At 36.5% G+C, this 18,889-nt stretch overlaps 1 protein-coding gene across 3 annotated transcripts; it reads left to right on the forward strand.

The window, feature by feature from the left end:
• Window positions 1-4,089: 4,089 nt before the first annotated feature.
• Window positions 4,090-16,695, forward strand: LOC117321242. 3 transcript variants are annotated; one of them, XM_033875711.1, is made up of 6 exons: window positions 4,090-4,184; window positions 6,372-6,764; window positions 7,304-7,508; window positions 10,238-10,318; window positions 14,000-14,113; window positions 15,001-16,695. In XM_033875711.1, the coding sequence occupies exons 2-6, from the start codon at window positions 6,424-6,426 to the stop codon at window positions 15,781-15,783; spliced, it is 1,524 nt and encodes a 507-aa protein (XP_033731602.1). In that variant the 5' UTR covers window positions 4,090-4,184; window positions 6,372-6,423; the 3' UTR covers window positions 15,784-16,695. The 3 variants fall into 3 exon arrangements, with proteins under 3 accessions (XP_033731602.1, XP_033731600.1, XP_033731603.1); XM_033875709.1 differs by lacking the exon at window positions 4,090-4,184 and adding an exon at window positions 4,981-5,057; XM_033875712.1 differs by lacking the exon at window positions 4,090-4,184 and adding an exon at window positions 4,981-5,057 and having other exon boundaries at window positions 7,307-7,508.
• Window positions 16,696-18,889: the final 2,194 nt, after the last annotated feature.

The raw sequence follows: 18,889 nt of genomic DNA on the forward strand, positions 1-18,889 counted from the left end.
TATTTTGTTGGCTTTTTATAAATGGTTTAGATAAAAAAAAAATGAAGAAATGAAATAACCCCGAAGAGGTCGTATTATCTTGTTAAAATATCAAATGACAAGAAACGAGGTGATGTAAATAAACATCACAGAGGCCAGTAGCAGCGGTCGTTCACACTTAAGGAGAACGAAAGAAAATATTTTTGTTATGGTAAGTATATTATGCCTTAAAATCGAAGAAAAAATTGTTTGTTGTTGTCTTGTTTGGTGACTTATCAACAGCTATGGTTATTTAAGTACGATCCCCATATGCACAAAATGCATACGTGTAGTGTATTTAAATGATTTGGGAGTCTGCGGTATGTTCGTGTTTGTCTCCTTGTGACAGCACAGAACGGATGCCAACGTTATAGTGCTGCCTTGCTGAACTGGATCATACTGCTGAAGACATACCATCCGATCCCATAAAACTAACAATGTGCGAACCAGTTGTCTCACTCCAAAACTAAAATACTGAGTGTTGAGCAGGAGTAGCAATACCATTTTTATAGACTTTGTAATGTCTCGGCCAGGTAGAAGGGTCTAAAGTCTTCATTACATGGAAGAATACTCAACTACAGGTCAAAAGTGAGGCAGGGTCGAGGGAGACATCAGGTACAAGAAATAGAATGAAGAGGAAAGATGACATTAAATAATCGGCTCTTACTAATTACGCCCTACGCGTACCTGAAGGATGGAAGAAGAAAGAAGCGCTTTCGTCGGAATGAGATCAAACGTTTTAGGGAGATTTGCTGATATCACAAGAATTCAAATAGTTGTTTAAACTATTAAACTAAACATCTTGAAAACAATATTGACGAATTCAATGAATCCTCTAACAACACCCATTTCACATTTGATGTGCTACTTGATAAACTTCGTAACAGCGTGTTATATTGTTTTGATTTACACACCACGACTTGTAAGCAGTTTTCTAAGCCTTTAATTGGTCGTTTCTGACTTTCGAAAATTCTGATGGGCTAACATCAGGAATTAATCAACTGATTACTTTTATCATCACTTATTCTTTTAGTTGTCGTCTGTCAATCAAAAAAATAAAATGGACTCGTTTTTGGATTTACCGACGGGGTCAACATTAGTGTAACTGGGTGAATGGGGCGTCTTCAAAGAAAAATCAATTATCTTGTGTTTGAGTTGTTCGAAATAGAATTTAATGGCGGCAAAATATAGAAGTGTGAGATATATCGCATTGATCATGGCGAACCATAACTGGGAAAAGGTAACACACATGAGTTACATTAACATGATCAACAGCCGTCACTTTTCGGGAACCTCTATTTATGGCACTTTCTATTTTGTTTTCTTCTCGTTTGTTAGGATGGGAATGACCGAATCAATATGTAAGACTGTTATTGGTAATTCTAGGTAATCAGATAAACATATTCAGTGAAGCAAACAATTAACAATAGAATGAAAGTTAAGAAGAATTTATAAATTAGGGAAGCGAGACGAATAAAAAAGAAACCATATTTTTAAACTATTGTTTTATATTCTTCATAATGATCATCGTAACCAAAGTTAAATTGCAGACTACACACATGGTATGCTAGTATTCCGGTCGGCAATCCATGGCCAGGACGCTCATAGACGGAGACCGTAGGACGATTGGTACAACGAATCTCGTTTTGGCTCTAAAATGGCAATCAAATACCACCATACATATTAAACTTAGGAACTCCTTTCTGTTAAAAATATTTTGGATTTTCATCAAGGGAGCAGCCACCAAAACATGTAATATATGTGCTACTAATGGTCTAGGAATTTTACGGTCAAATACACATGATGTCTGATTTTTGAAACTCTTGAAAATTATGTTTTTGAAACAGTCCTTTCACTATTGAAAGGTGATCCGTTAAGACCGCCGTTACTATATAAAGTCGAATCAAAACCACTAAGAAAGCAGTTTTCTGATCGGGCATTAGTCCCTGAAGAAAGGTTTTTTTTTTCAGGAAACAATGAAAATTGTACCAACCGTGCCAAGATCTCTGTCTGTGAACGTCAGTACCGTTGGTATTCGGCCTGTGAACGTTAGTACTGTAGATTACCGGCATGTGAACGTCAGTACCGTGGGGTACCGGCCTGTGAACGTCAGTACCGTGGGGTACCAGCCTGTGAACGTCAGTACCGCGGGTTACCGGCCTGTGAACGTCAGTACCGTTGGTAACCGGCCTGTGAACGTCAGTGCCGTGTGTTACCGGCCTGTGAACGTCAGTACCATGAGTAACTGGCCTGTTAACGTCAGTTCTGTGAATTATCGCCCTGTAAACGTCACTACCGTAAGTTACCGGCCTGTGGACGCAAGTTCCGTGTGTCACCGGCCTGTAAACGTCGGTACCGTGGGTAACCAGCCTGTGAACGTCAGTACTGTGAATTATTGCCTTGTAAACGTCATTACCGTAGGTTACCGGCCTGTGAACGTCAGCACCGTAGGTTACCGGCCTGTGAACGTCAGTACCACCGTGGATTACCAGCTTGCGAACGTCAGTACCGTGGGTTACCGGCCTGTGAACGTCAGTACCGTGGGTTACCGGCCTGTGGACGTCAGTACCGTAGGTTACCGGCCTGTGAACGTCAGTACCGTGGGTTACCGGCCTGTGAACGTCAGTACCGTGGGTTACCGGCCTGTGAACTTCAGTACGGGTGGGTTACCGGTTTGTGAACAACAGTACAGTTAGCTATCGTCCTTGTGAACGTTAGGACGTAGATTACCGGTCTGTGGACGTCAGTACCGTGGGGTACTGGCCTGTGAACGTCAGTACAGGAATTACCGGCCTGTAAACGTCAGTAACGTAAGTTATCGGTCTGTGAACAGCAGAACAGTGAATTGCCGGCTTTTGAATATCAGTACCGTGGGTTACCGGCCTGTGAACGTCAGTACCGTGGGTTACCGGCCTGTGGACGTCAGTACCGTGATGTAACGGCCTGTGGATTTCACTACCGTTGGTAACCTGCATGTGAACGTCAATACCGTAACTGGTAAGTGAACGTCGGTATCATGGGTTACCGGCCTGTAAACGTCAGTAAAGCGTACGTTACTGGCCTGTGAACGTCAACACTGTGGGTTATCGGCCTGTGAACATCAGGAACGTGGATTATCGGTCTTTGAACAACAGTACAGTGAACTATCGGCCTTGTGAAAGTCAGTACCGTTGTTAACAGCGTGTGAACGTCAGAACCATGGGTTTCCGGCCTGTGGACGTCAGTACCGTAAATTACCGGCCTGTGAATACCAGTACCGTTAGTAACCTGCCTGTGAACGTCAATACCGTGAGTTACTGGCCTGTAAACGTCAGTACTGTAGGTTACCGACCTGTGAATACCAGTACCGTTGGCAACCTGCATGTGAACGTCAGAACCGTGAATTACCGGTCAGTGAATATCAGTACCGCAAGTTGTCGGCCTGTAAACTTCAGTAACGTACGTTACTGGCCTGTGAACGTCAGAGCTGTGGATTACCGGCCTGTGAACATCAGTACCGTGGGTTACCGGCCTGTGAACGTCAGTACCGTGGGTTACCGGCCTGTGAACGTCAGTACCGTGGGTTACCGGCCTGTGGACGTCAGTACCGTAGGTTACCGGTCTGTGAACGTCAGTACTGTGTGTTACCGGCCTGTGGACGTCAGTACCATAGGTTACCGGCCTGTGAACGTCAGTACCGTGGGTTACCGGCCTGTGAATGTCAGTATCGTGGGTTACAAGCCTTTACACTTCAGGACCGAGGGTGACCTGTGATGGTAGAAGACAATCATGTGTTCTTGTGATTAACATATGACACAGTAACACAATGTAATTAATAATGTAATTAATTAGGTAATTAGTTAGATAGTTTAAAGTATTTGGTTGTACTGTACATTTGTCACCTGTGTATTGTAGTGTGTGGAAAGTACCGTGTTACTATTTATAGTCCTGTGTGGCGTCTTACCTGTAGTCGTCTATTTCTGTATGTCCGTATTTGGTGTTGTAGACAAGAATTTGAGAGAAAATGTGCAACTGTGAGTGAAAGTTAAACAAACCCGTTCGTACACCGCGGTAACTCTCAGTTGGCCTTACTCGGGCGACGGAACACATCCTCTGGGGTCCCGTCGGCACGGCCCAGCCGTATACATTGACATGATTTTACCGGACATATATAGATGTTTTGGAAGGTAATTATCGTCTTAAACTCATGTGACGGAATGTAGTCGTAAATATATATATAAATATTTAACTTAAACTAAATCAATTGAATATTTATTAATTACTTCGACAGATTTTCACGGCAGCGCGGCCTACTTTTGTCCATTTGATTAATTCAGGCCTTTTATATTGCAGGTTTTTTCTATTGTATGTCTCCGGTCTAATAATAAAATGACTCGAACAAGCAGGACGTCTTGAATTTGTTCAATAGAGAAAATGCCCTGGTACACATATTCTAACGTAATTCGATATCAATTGAATATGAATATAGGGTTTACGGTTGGCAAAATTTACTACTTGAATGCAAAGTTACAGCACTTACACGATGAAACGTCAGTCTATTCGCGGGTTTGGGTATCTTATCAGCAAATCAACTTTAGCAAAGGCCCTAGTCTGATTCAATGTTAGCACGAACGCACAAGAGAGAAAACATATGCATATTTATCACATAACTATATTGTCCTTTGCGTACACGTGCACATGTTAATACTACTTATAATCAAAAGGCAAACAGATTATATACGATCCGCAATGTAACATTTTCTTTGGAAATATCTTCTACATATCTGTAAATATATCAACTGTATGAGGTTTTTGTTAAATTATTACTACTATATAAATATAATAAAATAAATCAATGGTACCGATATCCTGTATGAACTAGACAGCATGTCCTCAAGAAGATCATGACCTCTTATAAAATACTATCTACCGTCACATGTGTGCCATGCGCAAATGGTATATAACTAGTAAATTACTTCCTTATATCATAAGAACCCGTGGTCAACTGCATGCTTTGCATATTTGATTCAGCAGGTATGAAAGCTTTCAGTTCCTAAAAGGTAAGCTATTTCTCTTAATATGACGTATTAAATAATTAACTGCTTTATTCTTATTACCGAACATAGGTATAGACGCCAAGTATATCTCTCGTTTGTATCGTTTTAACTGCACAATGGCGTCTCATACATGGTGATGTCATTGTACAAGCCGATACATGTTATTGAAAGGAATGTTGTGTTATACATATACAAACCAAAAGTAGACTAACAGTTTGTTCTAGTGTTAAAATCCAGTGTACAGTGGGCATCTTTAACTATAATGACGACTTTGAATCTTGTGTAGAAAGTCGGAAATGCCCCTGTACCAGCAGTAATGTGGACTTGTTTATCTATTTGATATAGGTGAACAAAATGGCTGTTAGGAATTTGAAATGTTAATGTTACAGCTGATTTATACATTATAGACATTATGGTTTGATAAACTTCGTAAGGTCATAACTACATTATTCAATGCAAAACCATTATAAACCATTACTAAGGAAATAGTTTTGCTGTAGTCTATATTACAATGTTTCTCATTTGGAGGACATGACCTGAATGGGGGTGGGGTCGAGGGTAATCTTGAAATCATAGAATATAATAATTTTTATAATATCATTTGATCAATTTTTATTTTATGTTATAATTTTTTTAACGCGTCGGTATTCTCGTTATTTTTCATGACATAAAGTACTGCATACCATAAAGCGTTCTTTGTTCATAATCTTTCGTTCAAAGGAAAAAAACAGGGTATTGACATTATATGCAACATAACTTCATAATTTGTTTCCTGTTACATCGATCAATTGGGTTTTTTTATCCGGCAACACGTCAAAAGTACACCTAATACAGTGAAACCAAGCAAAATGACGTCAATAAGGGACGGCGTTACGAACATTTTTCTTCATATTACTTCACGAATGAGAGTTATGGGAGAAATCTGATCTGTTAACTTTCTTTTTTGTTTTGTTAAGGATGTATAATGACAATACGGAAAGAATGGAAACACAACAACCGCGGTGGCCGAGTGGTTAAGGTGTCCCGACACTTTATCACTAGCCCTCCACCACTGGGTTGCGAGTTCGAAACCTACGTGGGGCAGTTGCCAGGTACTGACTGTAGGCCGGTGGTTTTTCTCCGGGTAACTCCGGATTTCCTCCACCTCCAAACCTGGCACGTCCTCAAATGACCCTGGCTGTTAATAGGACGTTAAACCAATAAAACTAAAACCAATCGTCCGTCTGTCTGTCTGTCTGATAAATGGAGACATATGAATATATAAATGGTCATAGTTTTTATTGGCTAACAGTTTTAAATCTACTATTTTTATATCAGATCGAAACTAGCCATACCTGAAACCAAGGATTTGCCATAAGCCCAAAAAACAATGGAATCTTCTACCGCGGCAGTGGATGACTTGAACGATACCAGCAATCTCTATAAACTTCTTCATGTTGCGTCTGAGTTTAGGAAGGTTGATTTAACAACAGCACTGGATGATTACCAAAAGCTAAAAAATGCACTGCTGAACGAAAAAAGGCAATTGGAGAAAGCAAACAAGAATTTAGAAAGCAAGTGCAGAGACGTTCATCATTTACATGCACAATTGCAGCAGGCTGAGACGGAAAATAAAAAATGCAAAGCCGAATTAAAACTGAAAGAAAAGGAATTACATAAGAAAACGGCAGCATTGACTGAAAAAGACGAGACACTGACCAGGGACAATGTGTAATATTAATTTTCTTATTAAAAAATAAGTTGTTTGGCATGCAAGTGGTACAGTATGTATTTGTATAATTATAGTTTTCATTGGCTCATTTGTATGTTGAGCCTCATTATCTTGATAGAGTCTTGGCTGAAAAAAGAAAGTAAGTTGTCTGAAATGCATTTGCTCACAGTAAAAATACAATATACTTGGTAAATATATTATTTAGAGGCAAAATCCTCATCAGGAATTTCAAAATATAAAAAAAATTGGCTTCTATAAATGTATCACAGCATTATAGACGCTTTTCCTTTTGTATCAGCAATATAATTAATTGTAAGGATGGAATGGTATGATATTTCGCAGCTCAGTATGTCTAACTTTCGCTAGATTCCTAGATTCCTACGATGTCAAAATCCGAATAAATATGAATAGCTCGAAAAGAAGGTCATTTCTGACGTTTTTATGCAGACAATGGTTTGATCGCAACCACATATATTGAATAAGAGTTTTTCCAACAACAAATTTTAAATTAATATAAAGACGATAATCAATTTTTAAGCAGACGAGGTAAGGAGTTTGAGATGAAGTCATCTGGCAACAACTCTGATATAGATGCTGACCTCTGTGACCCATACAGACCCTTTAAGATTGCGGAAATGTACATTGAGCTGTATGACAACGAGTGGACTGACGCCCTGGAATCTCTGTGTGAGGATAGCCCTGTTGAAGACGAAAACACAAAAAAGTTGCTAGATGTATTGAAGGTATTTATGTTTTATTTTTTCATTATAATAATTAAGAAAGTGAGAAACTGGGAGATATTGAGAGGTGAACAAGTTTTGCTCGATACTCGTAAAGATGCTACGGTTCCAACAGACCATTCTTGTCACAAAAATGCCTAAAATTGCCCACATGGTATAAAACTTATTAACGTTGATTGTTGTAATTAAACCAGAGTTACCTGTCGTTTTGATCTTTGATTGGCAGACGAGTCGATATTTATACAGGAAAATTGGTATTTTGGAACACTTTTAAATGATATCCAGGACATTATACGATCACAAATCAATCATGTCGGCTAAGCGTTTATGTCAATGGGCACTTATTTACGTGTTAAAAGTTCCTTTGATGGTAAAAGTGGAAAGACGATATTCAACATCTCCTATCTGAAAAAAACAAAATCCCAATCTGGAGATCAATAAACATCAATTCCACTTTAAGTTCCAACTTGGTAAGCACTAAGGGCTGGTTAAAACTAATTAGTCAATTAACATAACTGCAACAAATCCCATTGATGTCTCCGTTGCGAGTTTAATTACATAAGACAAATGTGTATTACATAAAATTTCAAAAAGGTACAATTATGTGTCTGTCAACCATGTCCTACCATTCAGAACTCATCATCAATCCCAAGCATACAGAAGTGAAGGTATTTTGCATTCTCTAAAAAGCTGGTAGCTCATTCAAGCTTAGACTGAAGATAGAATGCATGCACTTTTGCATTTTTCCATTCTGCGTCTACCCAAGGAGCAAAATCTTGCATTTGTTAAATCGCAAACGAGATAGAATATAGGTCAAGATCTTTGAACAGTATGCAATGTATTCCGCATCGAAAAAAATTATTCAGAGAAGCAGTGGAGTACAAGTTCTCTGAGTACACTTAAACTTACAACAGTAACATATTTAGTTGTCTTTACTTGATAAATGTTACCACTGATTTATTATTACATTTGAGGCACTCTCTTGTTTCTCAGCCTTTCATCCCATAAATAAAAAGGATCATTCTCATACTATACTTTATTTCATGTACCTTTTCGTGACCCAAATTCAAGCCACTTATCTGACATCCCTTCGATATATACTCTCTGTCCGGTGCACTTTTTGGCTGCAATTCTGAATCAATGATCCAGAATTGATAAGATAATACGGATACCCCATTAAAAGAACTGGAACAAAAAAAAATAACTCAAGTTTCATAGCCTCCACCTATGATGATGTGATTCCAGTATGATGATAAGCCTTGTTTTAACTATCGTCGGGTCAATTAGACCCTTGAGAAAAACATCCCCAACCGGAATAGTTCTACTACATGCAATGTCTTAAAAGAAATTCTTTCCAAATCGTCGTTTGAATTTGAGAATGGAGTGTTTCGCGTCTCAGCTGTGCAGACACATGTGTGGCTATAGAGACATCCACACAAACCATCATATCCGCACGGACGAGTCAGACTCTACATCCGCTGCTGATCCCCAAATTAAGGATGTATAGCCTATAAAGTTATAGATTTTATTTTGGTGTTCAGGAGTATTAAGAGAAATATAAATTTCATACTGCCAACAGAAACTCGTAGACGAGGGCAAATTATGAACTAACTATATACTTACCTGAATAGCCTTTAAAACGTGCACGACCAATAGATATTCCAGAAGAATAAGTGTCTGAAGTTTAATCGATGAAACTCGCAATGAAAATTAAAGTAAAATTCATGTTATGCCACATGCTAAAACAATCTAATTAAAATCTAGATGGTCATTACCACTACTTTACATGGACATCTAACAACATCCCACAAGGGGTCACGTTCTGATGACCTCTGAGATGTGTGTATTTTACTTTCAGGGCTAATTGGCATTCTGTCGATGCCATCGTAGCAAAACATTTCGTCACAGCATGCATCTGAAGCAAACCATTTCGGCACAGTGTATAGCAATATGCTTTATGGGACGAAATGACTTGAAACAAATTGACAGATTATACAAGCTATGCACTCTAGTCATGCTAATTCGGACATATAAAATTCACTTCCAAGATTCTGGAAGTAGTCATTTGATTGGCTAATTCAAAAGGTCACCCTGACGTGACCCCTGAAGGGATGTTGTTAGATGTTCATGTAACGTAGCGAGAATGACCATCTAGATTTTAATTAGATTGCATGCTAAAACTGAAAACAATCAACAACTGAACCATTAAGCATGATGTTCGCGACCATCATATACAATTTCTTGATACCTCAAAAGAAAAGGTAAAGTTTCACTATCATTATGTCGACATTAAAAATCCCTAGCTATTTATTAAGCCTCGAAAATGATATTAGTTCTATCATCAGCAGTATGGTAATAAGGAATGTTACTATCTAGCAATAGATAATTAACAATATGGTTAGGTAAGTTTTCGTGCTTATCATATAGTTTATAAGTTGCCCATGCTGGTTATGTATACAATTAAATCTTTTTATAAAGAATAAGTTTACTCACGAACAAGTCACTGTAACGCTGTTCAGCTTTTACGGAGACAGAAAGCTAATAAATAATAATTTGATTCAAAAAAATTCTGCATTTGTTCAAAGTCATTTCATTTATTTAGTCCCAGAGTTATTGCAAACAGATTTCATCTTTAAAAACAGATCCTCTATCAGTTATAAAACGTAGACCATAAAAAAGACCCACTTTTATTACCTGGCGGGTATTTATCAGCTTTATTCTATTTGTTACAGAAATGTTACGAACTTTGTAAAGAACTAGCAGAGAAACAAATGGAGTCGCTAGAGTTGACTTTGGTGAACCCGATTGACCCGGTAAGTTGATTATAAACTAATTATGCCATTGTCATTTCTACATTTGACAGTTTGTGTTGTTTGTAAATCTGCATTTCGCATTGAACTTTGATCGATCTTGTAATCAGTAAATGTTACTTTTGAGTATGTGAATGGTATTGATGTAATTTTTCACTATATGCTATCGTATTTTTTTCAATATATTGCATACTGTTTAAACTTATTTATCGGTTTCCCGTTGAATATTTTGGCGCGTGAAAATTTTAGCGCATAACTTCAACTTAACCGATTAGTCAATGGTAAATAAGGGCACACACAGCGCTTGCCGTAGACATTATATAAAGGCTGCAATGAGCGCAATATAGTTGAAATGCTAAGATGTCATTACTGTTCAAATATGTACCTTTGGAGTATATAAAAATATAAGACTGTAGGTACGTTTTCGTTCTGGCCAGAAATCTTAACTATGTTTGAACTTGCTACAGTTAAGTCCGTACTCTATTGTGAACATTTGAGAACAAATCAATTTTAGAAGAGACATCCCGATTATAGTAAGCAACATGTAAACAATGCCTAAATTATCAATGTAAACCATTCCATTTCAGAATAAAAAAAAAACACACACAGAGTAATGAAATGATATTGTATGCATAAATTCAAGTTAAGTCAAAATCAGTATAGCAAGATACAGTTATGAGATCACGCAACGAGCAAACCACTCCATACCTCCATTGTTTGTGCATCTTGAATATTGTCCATAGATAGTAAGAAGGTGACTGAATAGCAGTCAATATACATTTAGATTCTACTTTTAGTAGTCTGACTAATGGAAATTCTGTCAGACAACTCCTTATAGCAAGGAATGTGTCAGGGGTGACAAATTTATTTGTATACGGTTATATCTCCATTGTGACACCCTCTCAGGACATATAATATTTCCGTATCAAATGAAATTCAAGTTTAAGTTCTTTTCTAGCACCAGCTGATTTTAGATTATATCTCGATTTGACAAAAAAATTCATTTTAAATATTTTCATACCTGAAGTGAGAAGAATTATCTTAGTAAGTGCTTTGTTAGCTCTAACACTCTTATGGATACATGATTCATGTAAAAAATTTCGTAACAACAAATGAATATTTATACATGATGATTCGATGACTACTACGGTATGTACATTCTGACCTTCATCAGACAAATTACCAGCGCACAAAAGGATGCAAAGACGTGTACGGGTTGTATCAACATCCATTGGTTGTTACAAACATCATTACATACCTGAAGAAAATGTTTAGAAATACACATGATTCGGCAGGGTACCTGTAAAGTGCGAAACGAAAGCAAAACGAAACGAAACGAAATCAAACGAAACGAAACGAAATCAAACAAAATGAAAAATGAAAACATTGAAAAAATAGATAAATAGACATTTTTAGACTTTGCAAACGCCTTAGTGTCCCATTCCCATCGGTGTTAAAACAACACACAGAAATAGATTCATTGCAATAAGAAGAAAGAAGCATGGCGAATGCTAGCCCTCATGTATGAGGACATTCTTGTATCTGTATCTCTTTGAACATAAAACGAAATTATTCGTTCAGTTCTTTTAATATGAAATAACTTTATTCAGAATATATTTACTTATCTATTTAACGGGTTTTTTTCAATCCGCTATTACGGCCTTAGAGTCTTTCAGCGGACGAGGATAGATAGGATATTGAGTAGAATGGGAACAGTATAGAATGAAGAAGGAAAGTGGGGGGGGGGGGGGGGGGGGGGGGGGGGGGGGGGAGTCGCCTGTCTAATTAATGGTTTGATTCTTTTTTGAAACCGACTCCCAGATTCGAATGGGTCCTAACCTAGAACTGTTTAGTAGCAGTTACGCTTACCCTTGCGAAGATGAAGAGAGAAGACCATACCCTGTGAATTTGGTTTATCAAGGTTTTTGACGTCCATTTAAACACCTAATAAATATTTCAAAATATTAAATACTGGCCTAAAAATACCCTATCCTCTGGGCCGGCGTCATCACACCAAAAGACCGCCGATGGATCTTTATCGTGCAAGTTAGATATTCTCACATGGGACACCAATTCCAGTTCTATCAGACGGACTTGATATTAGTCATCAACGGTTAATTTAAAAACTAGTGCTTTATGTTTTTATGTTTGTGTCCGCACTTGTAATACTTCCTTCGATGTCTGATTCAGAATATACGATTAGTCCATTATGTATAGGCATGCAAATCGCGTAGTGTTTGAACATGTGATTATACCAAAAATAATCACAAATACCGGTAAAATATCTTCTTCCTAATAACTTTATAATCATTTACTACATGTGTATACCCTCTTTCTTACTCACCTGATTATTTTACTGTCAAAACGAAGGGACGTTACTCTTACAAGTTAACGTTGTTCAACTTGCTATAAGCGTTATTTCCAGCATGCACGTTCAGCTACAGTACGTTATTTAATGCATGTCTGACCTGAGGTTTAGAAAAGAACACGTTGGTCTTACGAAAATCTCCGAGCAAAGCTGAAATAAAATAAAATATATTCCTTTTTCAACCATACGAAATCCACTTAACTAATCCAGTACTTAAATATTTTCTAAAACATATCCAGAATTATTCACAGTTCATCAAAGTCGTCCTCTCATGCTTCCATTCTGTCTAAACTCCCGACACAAATAATACGGGAACAGCACGTTTTTATACGAATCACACCTTTCAAGTCCAGCAAATCAGATACACACCTCGCTTTCCCACCATAAAAGGAGTTGCTTACAATCACCTCTGTCACATGATTTTAGATCGAGCGGGCACCAATATACTACGCGATTTGTGCGCCTATACATTTTGGACTAAGCATATTATCGAAATAGAATAAATATTTTACATTTAAAAAAACTGAGTGAATTTGACGATACATTCATTCTTTCCTGTGTGTTGCTTTAACACCGGTGAGAATGGGACATTTAGGCCTATGTAAAGTCTAAAATTGTCTATTTATCTATTTTTTTCCATTTTTTCATTTCGTTTCGTTTCGTTTTGCTTTCGTTTCGCACTTTACAGGTACCCGATTCGGCATCTGCTGCATTTGTAGTTAAATAAAAAAAGTTTGCTTGTACAACACCTTTTGATTGCCGGGTAGTAAACATGTCTGTCCTTAGTCCCATCAGTTAAAAATAAAGACAAACTTTTCATGTTCTTTTAAAACTGAATTTAAATTGTGGAATTGATTACATGATAAAGTAAATGCATTGCCAGAATATTTAAAAACAAAAAATCGGTCTTATTGGATGTTCTCGATTTTCATTCTTAGCTTTCTCACTTTTGTCCCATCAAAATGCTACCATGAAAAGTACTTCCGCCTTTCGTGCCTTTTATATAATCCAATCTTCGTTCTACAAGTTGAATGTATAACGTAAACAGGGTCTTTTGAAAACTTATACAGTAAAAACTTTCTTAAGACGAACAGGCTTGTTATTAAGTTGTGCTTACTAGGAAGTACATCAAAATCTCAAAATAGTTTCAACTTAACATATTTTGAACACTATAACGAATTTTGGTATAGCAAACTATATCCTCTCTCCCATTGGACGTATTATTGTATAAATCTATATGTAAAGGCAAAAATAACATCCTATTTTCCAAAACTTAAGTAATGATATATGTTTTGTATGTTTTGTATTATTTTAAGAAGCTTCCTAAATCTGCATTTGGAGGGATGGTTAAAACTCCAGATTCAATATGCCAGCATCTAAAGGATTTCCGCAAACAAATGTCATCTCACGCCGTGGATAATATTCCTGAGGTAAAAAGGAATCAATCACATTGTTTTTTTAGCCAACTACAATACTACTGTACAAAACTATTCATGTCTCCACTAATCTAAATCGTCTTATTATTAATTTTAATCAATATGGACATAAATGTCGCAAGTGGATATATATTTTGGAACTAATTACATGTTTGTTTTTTTTAACAACCGTGTTGATCAATTGCATGGGCTCATGAACCTTTTCGACTACAAATTCAATCACAGTATGATGATAACACTGGTACTCGCTTCGGGTCTCTAGTGGGAAGCTTCAAAAAATAGTTTATTTTATCCTATAATGCATGTTCATCAAAAAATATAACTGCTCTATCATGCTTTTCTTTTTCGAGTTTCAAGCCATAAATTGCGGCTAAACAGAATTTATCGGGTACATGTGAAGTGCGAAACAAAAGCAAAACGAAACGAAACGAAACGTTTTGCTTTCGTTTCGAACTTTACAGGTACCCGAATTTATCATTCTGTTGGGCTATAAAGACATGTTTACACCTTTCCACTACATGTATTATGTAAGGAAAGCGAGGATATCACTTCCACATATTTGCTTGTTCCTTTTGGTTATATATTCATATTTCAAAAATATTGCTTTTTACTGCTGATGCTTGTATAGAAATATTTTGATATTGATTTAATTTCATATTAAAATAAATAATAATATTTTCTTATAATAGTGTTGATAACATTATGATTTGTCTGATTGCGGTATTTACCGCCGTCCGTCTTAATTTGTAATCTTTTGAAAGGAAGTTTCAAACCTGTAAATTGTTTCATTCAAATTATATGGTATATATGCATTCAAACATTTGTATCTTTATTTTAAGTGCAAAAATAATAGATCATTTTAACTCACTTTTGCTTACCAGGAATATGTTGCCGGCAAGATTGGGAACATTGCAAAATTAATTCCAAAATATGTCAAGAAATGCATCAGTGTGTGTTGGTTTATGTGTGTACTGAATCCCCCAGTTGTTATCGGTAATGAAGCGACCGTAAACGAGACTTTCGATACCAACATATACAAGCGATACACAAACAATGGAACAGTCGTATCATACAACGTGTGGCCGCCTTTACTTCTCCACCAGAACGGATCCCTGCTTGTGAAAGGAATCGTCCAGCCAATAAAGGTGGAGAAAAAGAAAATGAAGGACCATGTGGGTCTGACAGGGATGAAAGCTATCCCAGCAGTGAAAGATCGGACAGATTACGGTACCACATACTCGCTTAGAAATAATGACCGTTTTACTGGAAACGCAGGATACGACCCTTATGAGGACGTTTATGGTAGGACGGAGTCTGTCAGAAAAAACAAGCCATTTCAAACAGAAACGTCATGGAGAGACCACACGCCTTATTTGGATTACAGTAGAACCACCGACCACGATCCGTACACACAGGTAGCGACCCACGGTTCGGATTCTCATCGATCACATGTCCGTGATCACGTTGAAGCAAAACGATCAAACATAGGAACCTACCATTACGAAAGCACACGACCATCTACAAACTACGTTCAGCAATCGGTTTCTCCAGAACGATCAACTTTCAAACACAACGGTGTGACCTACATACAAATAGGCGACAAGTATTTGAAATATGAAGACTATAAAAGTTATTTGCGAAAGCATGAGGAATCATATGCTTGAACATTCTGAAGCTCATTTCACATGGTAAACTGAAAGATCTTTGAACTAGATTCATTTTTGTCGTAACTATAGTAGCAAAAAGAAAAAGAAAAGATAAATGAAATATTGGACACGTATGTGTATGATATTAAAGTGATGACCAATTTGTGACGGATTTAACAGATACAGTAGAAATATAAGAATATATTATATGAAGAAAAGTTTTATAGAAAGCTTTGGTATGGTTTCAATGTGATATATACAATAACTTAGCGCTAGTCCTCAGCCAGTAGATATGATTAAGGTTTATTAAGGAAAGTGATTGGATGTGTGTCACCCTACACGGAAACTCACTTTGTTTTATCTGAAAACATGCAGAGACTTAACTGTCAAATATATGTGAACAGGGATGGGGGTGGGGCTCTAGGTGTGAAAGGTTGTGTGTAGGTTTGTGGATGTTGGTGTGGGCGGTAGTAGGTGTGAAAAAACAATATATGTTATTTTGCAGTAAAATGACCAATCATAGAGTAGAGTTTTGTGTAAAACAAATCGAAAGGTATGGTTAAATAAATGTGATTTAACCAAACATTGCTGTTTATCATGAATGTTATTACTACATGTATTATATATTTATATATATATATATATATTCGCAGTCTTGCTATATTTTGTTTGGAGATAACCCATATTTCCTAACGAAAGATTATATTTTTATAAGGAAACATGACTAATCAAAATATTATCTGTAACGATTCTATCCTCTATGAGACTTATTTACTATGTGTTAAGAGACTTTGACATGTGTATATTGTAAAAGCGGTTTTCAAATATATGCAATTAAATGAAATTAAGTGAAAATATTGAAACATATCTTTTTACTAATTTTTTAAATGTAAATTTTATTAATCAATAAAAATGGTTTAAAGAAGATTCTTTATATGAATTGCGTTTTTTGTTTTATGAACTTTACAGTCCCTGATAATCCATGTACTAGCATTGTTTAAAGAGTCGGCAGTATACAGTGGAACAGTATCTTACAATGAAGACAATGATTTATTAGTTTAACAATATGTATTGAACAGAAAACTAAATATCGATCAATTGATACGTAGAATAAGGATTCAGAAACAAGTATTACTTATTAAATCATTTTACACGCACGTCAAACTTGGCGGAAGTATTATTGTATGGCGTCGTCTGTCCATCAGGAATAAACTTATACTTGTGCGGCAATCTACAACTTTCGACTGATCTTTTTTTTAAAGTTTAAAAGTCATGATTTGTAGTTGTGTGTCTCTGGACGGGAGTTCGATACGATTATTGTTTTCAGTTTTATTTCTTTTCGGAGATTCCCTCCTATATTTCTCAATCGTCTATTTTGAAATGGTGTAGAATGTATAGCCATTATGTAAAGCTATGTCCGCGAGAGGAATTTTTTTCACAGAATCACAGCCTAATTGTCATTGAACGATTCATTTCATTCAGAGTAGTTGTTGCATATCCATGCAGCTTTTTTTCTTTTTCTTTGTCTTTTTTTCATCATCCTCTATGACTAATACTTGAATCTGTTTTGGAGATCTTATATAGTTTTCTCCCGATTTTGTTAAAACTTGATATGCTTTATAATCCAGATGTTAATTTCGTCTTGATGAGTTAGAGAGTAAATGAATATCTAGCAACAGATAATATTTTTTCATAAACGTAGATATTTATGTGTGGCATATTATTTGAATTTCCCGACATTTCTTTTTGGAACACGTGTTCATTGGTCATGTTTAAACCACGTGATAGCTAACCCCTCTATCAGTATGTGCGACCCACAGGGTACAGAAAAATCTCCAGACCAGTCGCCATTTATTATTTTCTTGGCCAAAAACAAAAGAATTTAGATTTCAACGAAAAAGGTTGTTTACCTCTCCCACGTCACCCCTTTAATGCAGATTTTATGTTTAGATGACCATGTAATATACTTGTTATATTTATACATGTATAGGCCTAATACCAATATGTACTTCAAATGTGTAGCTTTTTCGGTGCGCTTAATTTATAGACCAAGCCTTTACTCATAAAATAATTATCATAATATATGTTAGATAAACCATCCGGCCATCGAAAGGTTGAGCCAAAATTTCGTCAACGCCTTGTGTCATTTCCCTTCACTGAACAGAACTTGCTGTCCTGAAGGAGATGTGAGGGTTCCAGATTGCTTTGTTTGTTTTCCTCTGACTGTTAAAGAAATTACCATGCATACAGTGTAAGGTGATGCAAATCTTATTTCAATTTATGTTAATAGCACTATATGAAATTCGACGTGCATATATATTTACGCCCCGCGGTACTCTAAATAAGAAAACAGATGTGTTACATCAATATTGTAAGTTTAACAATAATAAAGCGCTTTAAATGATAGAAAGGTGTGAAGAATACAAGGGTTTAGTAAAAACAATAAGAATATCTACATTGTTTGACTTAACTTGTTAAGGTGAAGAAACCTTTAAAGAATCGTTTAGAGAGGCAATATAACGTCGGACGCAATTGGAGTATTTTCATTCGATCGTATTGACATTTCAAGCCTTAATGCTAAGATAATGTTGACGTTATGTATTTAGGAGGACGAATCCAGAACCCTCGCTACACATGTTGGAAGTCAGGTTAGTGAATGAGATGTTCAGTTCCTTTAGCACCTTGTTTGCAATGACTCTTTTGAAAATATTTCGTGTGATCAAATAATTGTTTCCAGTTTCACATGGAGAATTTGGACAGGACCTGCTTTCACAATAGGAACAGCATGAAAAAATCAAAAGTTTACCAGTACGACAGAAAACGATCTTGGAAAGATTTGGTTCCACGTTATATTTGAAAGAAACTGTAAGCTCTTCCTGTGTTACGCGACAGATGAGGTGAGGAGGAAATTTCAGTAGGAAGGACACTGACACTGATTTTCTACATAAAGTGAAAGGATTCCAATAAGATTTTAGTTGAAAGCATCGTTCGTGACCGTGCATTATAAGTCCTCTCCCAAAAAGTAGCATACACAATGGTACAAACATGGACATCATATAACACATTACATATTACAATCTCAATGCTGAACAAAGAGGCGGCTCCATTAGATTAGTATTAATTT

Source organism: Pecten maximus, unplaced genomic scaffold (assembly GCF_902652985.1).
Source record: "Pecten maximus unplaced genomic scaffold, xPecMax1.1, whole genome shotgun sequence".
NCBI lineage: Eukaryota > Metazoa > Mollusca > Bivalvia > Pectinida > Pectinidae > Pecten > Pecten maximus.

Coding starts and splice junctions, on each gene's coding strand:
- LOC117321242 (XM_033875711.1), top strand. CDS start 6,424: ATGGAATCTTCTACCGCGGCAGTGGATGACTTGAACGATACCAGCAAT. Junction 10,319..13,999: donor TGGTGAACCCGATTGACCCG/GTAAGTTGATTA, acceptor TATTATTTTAAG/AAGCTTCCTAAATCTGCATT. Junction 14,114..15,000: donor CCGTGGATAATATTCCTGAG/GTAAAAAGGAAT, acceptor TTTGCTTACCAG/GAATATGTTGCCGGCAAGAT.